Source organism: Glycine soja, chromosome 10 (genome assembly GCF_004193775.1).
Source record: "Glycine soja cultivar W05 chromosome 10, ASM419377v2, whole genome shotgun sequence".
Taxonomy (NCBI): Eukaryota; Viridiplantae; Streptophyta; class Magnoliopsida; order Fabales; family Fabaceae; genus Glycine; species Glycine soja.
Window position 1 is genome coordinate 48,252,738 of NC_041011.1, and position 9,640 is coordinate 48,262,377.

A 9,640-nucleotide genomic window follows, 5' to 3' on the forward strand; every position below is an offset into this window, starting at 1 on the left:
AACGCGCAAATAATCTTACCACATATGGAGGGAGGTCAAATGCCACTGGAACCTGGGGGTTGGGCGGCTGTATGTAGTCCTCAGGGTCTGCAGCTGGTGCATCCCTCTGCTGGTCAGCTGCCTGGGTCGGTGTCATGAAAGGGTGAGATATGCGGAAAAACCACTCAATGTAATCCGCAGATACCTGCCCAGGCACTAAACAAGGCTGACCCGCAGGTAGTAAGTGATCCGCAAACTCCATCCACCTGTCATCTATCTGATCCTGTGACAATCGTGCACTAACAGGCGGCGGAGGGATGCTCTGGATGTAACCGAACTGGCGTACCACCCTCTCCGGTCGAACTGCGACGATCATAGGACCTCATCTGAGCTGACCCTGGAACGATGAAATCTCCTGAAACGCCCTAACACCCCGATGCTCCGTGTACGGCAACCAGGACACATCTGTGACGGTCAAACCATCACAACGTGCCCTGTAGGGTGCTCCTGTGATGCCCTTCATGTGCGCCTTCGACGTCAACCACCGGGAAGCACGTGGGGACGTCTCCTGGTATGTGTCGTCAGTCACGCACTGATGCACACTAGGAAAGTGCTCATAGATCCAGCACTACACAATAATTGAGGTTAACATAACATAAAAACATGTTTAAATCATAATCGAACCTAACATATTAATAAACACAAAATTTACCTGAAATAGCGTCAAGTACCCCGCAAGCTGTCGGGTGGTGGTCCTACAAGCCTCATCTAACTGGTCGTACATATGAACCAGCGCGGCAACCCCCCAAGCATAACCACCACTATGAGCGAGGTCCCGGAAAGCGTCAAGGTGGACCACATGCACGTATGTTGCACTCTTATTAGCAAAAAGAGTGCAACCGACAAGGTGCAGCAAATAAGCGCGAGCTGCGACAATCCACCGCCGGGCCTGACATCTGGTCTCATAAATGTCACGAACCCATCCTAATCGTACATATGCTCCACGTGTGAGTGTTGTCTCGGCTCTGGCCTCCTCCGCAGACACTTCCAGCAACTCCGTGAGCAAGAATCTGGCCTCCTCCGTAGAAAGAGCGTGGAAACTGTGCAAGGCGCCAGTGATGGGCAAATGTAGAATGGACGACACATCATCCAATGTGATCGTCAGCTCTCCTACTGGAAGGTGGAAGGTGCTAGTCTCACTGTGCCACCTCTCCACAAATGCGGATATAAGTCCAGGATCGCCAGTAATAATTGAACAATCTATCAGTGGACTTAATCCTGTGGCAGCCACCAGGCCTTCAATCTCAGGCACTGGCCTCCCAATCAGTGTCAGCTTCCTCCCATGTGACACTAACTTCAAATCAGGACGTTCCTGATTTGAAGTACAAATTATACAATTATTAAAAAAAAATTAATCATAAACAAATAAATAAACAATGACAAATAATTAACAAATTAAAATACCTGTCCACTCCACACGGCATGTGCAACATGCTCGGCAAATGATGTGAGCACTGACGGGTCACGTGGACCACCAGGGAATCCCTCTGCAGCATCATCACCATCTGACCCCTCACCACTATCAGCACCCTGTGCGTCCGCACGCATCTCAGGTGCCTCCGTAGGCTGCTCAGGGACATCATCAGTCATGTCAGCGACGTCCTCAGCCATATGACGTCCCTCCGTAGTCATCTGATGAACGCGTAGCCTACGGGCTGAGGCAGTAGGCCTACGCCTCTCGGGAACATCGCCAGCATCCTCGTCAGCAGCTCTATCTCTGCCTACAACTCTACCTATGACACGACCTAAACCTCGTGTTCTGGCCATGATCTGTAAATCATGTCGAACACGTATTTTTTTCGGTCAAAATATACACAATTTTCTTTATAAAAAATCAACTTTATTTATAAACAAATAAGACTAACTTAAATCAAATTATTTTCACACATACACGACCTAATTTTAAAAAAAAAATTAAACAACTTCATTTATATAAAAAAAACAACTAATGTAAAATAAAATTATTAATAAACATGCACAACTTAATTTTTTTTTAAAAAAATTAAACAACTTCATTTATAAAAAAAAAAACACAACTAATATAAAAATAATTCATTACTAAACATCCACAACTTAATTTTTAAAAAAAAATAAACAACTTCATTTATAAAAAAAAACACAACTAATGTAAAAAAAATTAATTAGTAAACATCCAACTCTTAATTTAAAAAAAAAATAAGAAACTTCATTTCTAAAAAAAAACACAACTAAATTACTTAGTAAACATCAACAAGTTAATTTTTTTAAAAAAAAAATAAACAACTTCATTTATAAAAACAAAACACAACTAATATAAAAATAATTCATTACTAAACATCCACAACTTAATTTTTAAAAAAAATTAAACAACTAATGTAAAAAAAAAATTATTTAGTAAACATCCACAATTTTTTTAGTAAATAAAATACTTCATTTATAATAAAATAAACTAATTAATTATAAAAAATTAGTATTTTTATAAAACTTCCAAAACACACAACTTTAATTATAAAAATAGACAACTTCATTTTTAAAGAAAAAACACTAATTTAAAAAAAAAACAATAAACAAAAACAAACACAACTACTTTTATAAAAAAAAATTAATTTACAAATTAATATTTAGTAAAAATACACAATTTAAATTATAAAAAAAATATGACATCAAAAACCCAAACTTCATTTTTCATAAAATCTAAAAAACAAAATAACCAAAATAAATAAAATAATTCATTTAAAAAAAAACAAAACAATTTCTGTTTAAAAAAAATTTTAAAAAAAAAAACACAAAAAAAACCAAAAAAACCACTTCCGGAAGAAGTGGTTCTTCCGGAAACATTCCGGAAGAAGGGGTTCTTCCGGAAAGGTCTTCCGGAACTTTGAAACTTCTTCCGGAAGTGCGCGTCTTCCGGAATTCTTCCGGATGAACCACTTCTTCCGGAAAGTTCCCGGAAGACGTTTTCCGGAAGTCTTCCGGAAGAAGTGTTCTTCCGGAAGACGTTTGGTTACTTCCGGAAGAACACTTCTTCCGGAAACTTTCCGGAAAAGGTTCTTCCGGAACTTCCGGAAGAACCCCTAACGGGTCTTCCGTAAGACTTCTCCGTCAGCCTTTTCCGCCATTTTTTCCGGCGTACTCTCGTCTTCTCCCCTCTCGTCTTCTACCCTAAGGTTCCATTGCTATGCTAAGGTTCCATTGTTATGCTAAGGTTCCATTGCTATGCTAACAGTGATGCACATTACAAGCTAAGGGTAAGGGGAAGGGGAACTAACCTGTTCGCGGAGAAGAAGAAGAAAGCCTTGGCGCGCCTCGCGGAGAAGAAGCTTCACGGAGAAGAGAAGAAGAAGCAGGTTCCGGGAGAGAAGAAGCTGTGTTCCGGGAGAGAAGAAGAATCTGTGTTCCGGGAGAGAAGAAGAATCTGTTCGAAAAAAAGTCTTCCGGAAATGATTTGCGTTTTTTATAATTTTATTTTAAAGGGCAAAATGGTACTTTCAATAAATTGCTGGGTGCACCAGCAATATTGCTGGGTGCACCTAGCAACTCCCAAATAATTGTGCAAGAAATAGGGTCTGGATTGGATAGTAGTAGGCCTGCTTATATTTGGGCCTTGAATGATACAAGTCCCACTTCTTTCAATTCTATCTAACCCAATCCAATTTTTCTCTATAAAATATTCAGGAAATTGCTATATTCACTCCCCTTCTTTACTTGTCCATTCTCCTTTTCAAAGTAAACAAGTATATTTTTTTTGGAAAAAAATTAAAAAAGGAAGTGGATAAGAAAAAAGGGGAGTGGATATAGCAATTACCAATATTCAAGATATGCTTTAGTCTGGTTACTGCTGTAGAGTTCTTTAAGCATAACCATATGGGGTTCTATAGAGTTTCGTGAATTAAAAAAAAATTAAAAACTTTATAGTTTATACCGATTAATGGATCAAATTTTTATTAATACAGAAGAATATTTTTTCACCTAAATCTTTTCATTATTTTTTCTTGGTATGTTTATCACATTCTAAGAGGTCACTAATGACTCTACTTGATTGGATCACCAATGCGACAGTGTGCATCTCAAAAGGTACTTTTTATGGCAAAGGCTTTTCTTCTAAAAAAGTTTAATTATTGCTCAAAAGATTTTATTGTTATAATTTTTGAAAATATAAATCAATTAACTTAATAGTTAAATTAAATAACAAACTTTAAAATATAAATGAATTTTTAATTTTAAAATTTTAATTTTTTGGTATTCATTATATTTTATATATTATTTAATTAAAAATTTAATATATAAGTAAAGGAAAATCATAAAAAAATAATCACAAATATAAATGAATCCAATGAAAATTAAAATTTTAAACTTCCCTCTTTTATATTTCTACTCGTGGTATCTATCCCCCATTTGCGGAGTCCCCAGCCATTTATCATCTCTACTTCCCAAAGCACAAAAACTGAACCTCCAGCTAAGTACGAAAACGAAATACCCCATACCGGCCACAATCTACTACACCCACAACCACAATATCATGACCCAACCGCCAATCAAAACCTGCCATGTCATCACAAGTCCAATCAGTGCAAATCGTGCGAGTTTCATTGTCCTAACATGCCAAGAGAACTTTTGATAAATTCATGTTTAAAAAACGAGATTCGTGCGCTTTAAGGACAAGTTTCAAATGCTTCTGATCATCTCAATTTATTTTTCACACATTCCTTTGAAAAATATAATTTTTAAATAATTATATATCAACAATATATTTTTTTTTACTTAACAAATAATATTTTCTTCTAACTATACCATAATTATATTCATATTTTTCTTTATCTTTTTTTTATATGTAAAAATTTATATCAATTAAGTCTCAAAGATTTATTAGAATCAAGACATGTTTAATATATTATATTTATATTAAACGTTCACAAAAATATTTATAAATTGTCTGTTAATAAAATTTTCACATTCACAAAGAAAATTAAATGTATATTCTTGTGTATTAACCTTTGTTGAGAATATCATTTATAAAGTATACATAAAAAATATATCTTAACTATTATGCTTTTTAATTTTATAATTTAACTATTAACAATATTAAAATTAATACATTATACCAATAAATTTATTTAATTGACCCAATTTGATGTCACAAAATTAATTCTATCAAAATCTCACACACAGGATAAAAACAAAAGTAAAAAACAAACCCGTCTCAACCATACACCCATAATCTCTGTTTGTGAAGTTCTTACTGCGGCAGTTAGTAAATGACATACCCTTGCCACTAACTAATGTCCTCTCATTCCCCCGTTTAAACTCATTCACCAATTCCACCTCTATAAACTATAAACACCTTACGTTACAGAATAAAAGTTTCTGACTGACAGAAATTATGGCAAGAAGAGATCTTGAAAGTGGCGGTGGAGTAACCAAGAACAACAGAAGTGCAGAGGAAAACTACTCTGCGCCCGAATCTTCCCATGTTTATGATTCTGAGACCCATTGGACATCATGGCTCGTGCCCATGTTTGTGGTTGCTAATATTGCTGTCTTTGTTATTACCATGTACATCAACAATTGTCCCAGGAACAACCTTCGTTTCCAAGGTCGCTGCGTGGCAAGGTTTCTTGGAAGGTTCTCTTTTCAGCCTATGCAGGAGAATCCCTTGCTTGGTCCTTCTTCTTCAACGTATGAGCTCAATCCCTTGTGTTTTTCTTCAATACCCATGTGCTATTTATTTTATTGGTTTCGTTTGTGGTTCTATTAGTTCTTCTTATTCGTTTCTTTTGGGGGGATTTTGGTATTGCTTTTATTGGTGGTCTCACTTTGGAAGGGAACTTCAACGCTTCCTGGCTTGAATAGAATGTACTTTATAATGTTTTTTGTTTTAGCTTTCTTGGAAAATTTTGCTAAATTTAGTGAATTGGGTGTCTCTTTAAATATGTTGTGTGCTAAGCGATGGCTTTCTGGTACTCTGGAATTTGTTTAGTTTATTTACTCTATGAGATGAATTTCGAAGTTCAAACGGTTCTCTCTTCATGGTCTGTTTCAATTCTCTGCCTTGGTTTGAGGGAACTCGATGTCATCATTTTTTTTTCGTAGGAATAAATAAATGAGTTATGAAGGAAAGAAAAGAAAACCAAGTGGGGTGAAACGTAAAGGTTCTTTGCGTGGTTAAATGCCTTAAGTGAACTGAGAAAGTTGGCTGCATCTTTTGTGATTGACTATCATTTGACTTGGCTGGGACTGTGGCATTTCTTGGGTCATAAAAAATTAGCCACAGCGCACAACACTTTGGACTTGTATTCAAATTTCCATTTTTTTTATTATTGTATAATATGTCAATATGTTTTTTTATAAATACACTATTTTTTCTATCACCCTTTATTAACGGCAAACAAGGTAAGGATCAAGGATTCTTAAAAATTGGTGTATTGACTTGTACTTTGTTTCAGGAAAGGCTTTTTTTTTTTTCTTTTCTTTTTTCCAGCATCTGCATTTCAGTTTGGTTTATTGGCTGGTTTTATGTTGTCAGTGAGAAGAATGTGAAACGGGTTGTACATCCGTCGACTTTTCTATTTCATTGAATATTTAATAAGCTTTTAAGTATTGTTGCTGACTTGTTTCATTTGGGTTCTTGACTTGGTTATTGTCTTCTACTAAAGGGGGAAGGCGAAAGCAAAATATTTACCTATCCAGCCATGATTGTGTGGGTTTTCCAATTTTGTAACTTGCAATTCTTTGTATGCACTATTCATGTAACAGTTTAAATGTTAGCTTATTTTGTTCTTATGTTCTAGAGGAAAAATTATTGATTTGAAATGTTTTATTCACTTTTGAAGATTGACCAAGATGGGAGCTCTTCGATGGGATAATGTTGTGAATAGACATCAGGGATGGAGACTTGTCACTTGCATTTGGTTACATGCTGGGGTTATTCATTTGCTGGCTAATATGTTGAGTCTGGTCTTCATTGGCATTCGCCTTGAACAACAATTCGGGTTTAGTATGTTTTTCTTCCAAACTAGTGAAATCTGCTTATGGTTACATTGATGTCACGTAGTAAATGTCACACAAAATAAGTAAAACAATCATTAAAAATCCAAGTTCATATTTGCTGGTTAGGAAACTTAATTCAGTTTCTCTTTTGGTCAAGTTTTACTTTACAAATTAATGGACCTAACATTTTCATTTGTCAAACTAATGGCAGTTAAGATTGGAATCATATACTTGGTGTCTGGGTTTGGTGGAAGTGTACTGTCGTCTCTATTTATCAGAGACCACATCTCTGTGGGTGCTTCTGGTGCCCTTTTTGGACTTCTTGGCGCAATGCTGTCTGAACTTATCACAAACTGGACTATATATTCCAATAAAGTGAGTGTACCTAATTCTTTAAGTCACCCTGATTTATGGGTTTCTTCAATACAAGAGACACCTCAAATCTTCTTCATTTTGGCTCATTGCAATCAATTAGTTTTATACCTTCAAAATAGATTAACATTGTACGAGTTAACTTTTGTTTTTCACTCTTTTTGCAGGCAATGGCTTTAATAACCCTTCTAGTGATCATTGTAATCAACCTTGGCATTGGCATTTTGCCACACGTAGATAATTTTGCTCACATCGGAGGATTCCTGGTGGGATTACTCCTTGGCTTTATTTTGCTGCCACGTCCTCAGTTCGGTTGGTTAGAGCAGCGACGTCTTCCTGCCGGTGTTCAGATGAAGTCAAAGTACAAGACTCACCAATATGTTCTAGGGGTTGTGTCTCTTATTCTGTTGATTGCAGGGTTAGTTCCTTCCATAAATCCTCATAAGGAATGTTGCTACTTTAATAAGTATTTTGCTAAAGGAGATAAAATTCATATATTATATTGGTATATGTCTAAGTATTCGTCAATTCAATTTTTTGAAATTCCATGGACTGTTCTTATTAAATGAAAATCTAGTTTTTTACTTTGTGTGCTCCCTATCAAATAAATAGTGTAGGGACTTATTGGTTATTTTTCCTTGCATTCTGTTGCAAGTTTATAGTCTGTCATGAATCCATGAACTTCTCTACTTCGATAAAAAAAAAAAAATAGATGTTAAAATCACTGAAATTCATTTGTTTAATGGCAGGTTATCGACTGCATTGGTGATGCTATTTCGGGGTGAGAAAGGGTATGACCACTGCCATTGGTGTCGCTACTTAACATGTGTCCCTACTTCTAAATGGGAATGCAGCAATGACAGTTAAATAAGAAAGGGGAAATGATTTTCACTTGCAATATCTTTTCTTGTGTATAGCCATAGAGCTCTTAGAAACTGGCTTGTTTTGTCTCTTTTAGTTTTTTTTGTTCTTTAAATAATTGGTCTGCCTTTATGAATTTATGCTTTTTTTTTAAAAAAAATTATACATATTAGTATATGATATATAAAGAAATTTGCTTGTATATGAACTCATTTCTCATTTTATATCCTCCCTGGCTTCATTATTGTCTTTTTATTTTCTAATGTTTATCCAAGTAATTATGGATTTCAACTTTAAATTCAAGAATTCTCAAGCAATCAAGGAATTGATCAATCATTTGGAAGGAAGACTCATATTATTGTTTAATTATTTTATCTTTGCATCACAAGCATGTTGAATTCAAAATATGGCCAACAATCAATGTCTTATCAGAAACGGAAAAAAATTATCCGTCGGTTAGACATGAACATCCAACAGATATTGTGTTTAGAAAAAGACAATTTAGGTAGGAAAGCAATGCAAATTGGTGAAAAAGCATAGTTTGGACGCCTCACCAGAATCACCACTAATTCCTTAAACTGTATCCTTTGGGTTCACCTAATTTGTCTGTGTATAAAAGATATTTAGCTGTTCACCTTGGGCTCAGTGGCTCACCCACTACTTGTACAAACTAGAGTCACTACTATTTCTGTGTCTAAAAGATATTAAGTCATTCCGTAAATTGTCTGTGTATAAAAGATATTAAGTCAATTGGGTTCTCCCACTATTTCTGTGTCTGCAAGAGACTAAAATTTATACTATTATTTAAAAATTGAAGAAAATTAAAAAGCTAACATTGGCGTCGCCCGGACTCGAACCGGAGACCTTCAGTGTGTTAGACTGACGTGATAACCAACTACACCACGACACCTGCTGACGCCAGTTGTCAGTTGTTTAAGTAAATAACTTTGCATGTTTTAATCCAACTATTTGAAATAGTTACGTCATGCATGCCTAAAAGTTCATTAAAAAATCATGTAAAACCACACCAAACCAGCATTTCCCTCGTATATCATATAATATAATTTTATAATGTACCGAAGGACTCCACTTAACTAATTGTAAAGCTTCTTTAAGGAGAGACAAAGTAAGGAAAAAAAGAAGAGAAGAGAGCCTTCCTTATTAGCATATTTCTGATGGAACTTTGTATGGGAAGCTAAACAAGGCTTTAAGAATAATTGTGTAGCTGATGTTGCTTTCCTTGGCCCCATTTTTTGTATCTGCATTTATACATTGCTCCACAATTACTCAACTTTTCTCAGCATGCTCCATCTTCATCACCTATGGTTCCTCAGACCCCATTCCAGGGTCCCCTTGCTGTGATGCCATGTTTGGCTTGAACAACATTGCTAACATTGGTGAT

At 35.6% G+C, this 9,640-nt stretch overlaps 1 protein-coding gene and 1 non-coding gene across 2 annotated transcripts; one reads left to right on the forward strand and one right to left on the reverse strand.

Moving 5' to 3' along the window:
- Positions 1-5,276: 5,276 nt before the first annotated feature.
- On the forward strand, positions 5,277-8,464 carry LOC114370070 (RHOMBOID-like protein 2). Its single transcript, XM_028327356.1, has 5 exons — positions 5,277-5,694; positions 6,849-7,012; positions 7,217-7,380; positions 7,545-7,795; positions 8,127-8,464. Exons 1-5 carry the CDS (start codon positions 5,399-5,401, stop codon positions 8,242-8,244), a joined length of 993 nt encoding a protein of 330 aa, XP_028183157.1. The 5' UTR covers positions 5,277-5,398; the 3' UTR covers positions 8,245-8,464.
- Positions 8,465-9,074: 610 nt separating this feature from the next.
- Positions 9,075-9,148, reverse strand: TRNAV-AAC. The gene has a single exon. It is a non-coding gene; the product is annotated as a tRNA-Val (tRNA).
- Positions 9,149-9,640: the final 492 nt, after the last annotated feature.

Coding starts and splice junctions, on each gene's coding strand:
- LOC114370070 (XM_028327356.1), top strand. CDS start 5,399: ATGGCAAGAAGAGATCTTGAAAGTGGCGGTGGAGTAACCAAGAACAAC. Junction 5,695..6,848: donor CTTGGTCCTTCTTCTTCAAC/GTATGAGCTCAA, acceptor TCACTTTTGAAG/ATTGACCAAGATGGGAGCTC. Junction 7,013..7,216: donor TGAACAACAATTCGGGTTTA/GTATGTTTTTCT, acceptor AACTAATGGCAG/TTAAGATTGGAATCATATAC.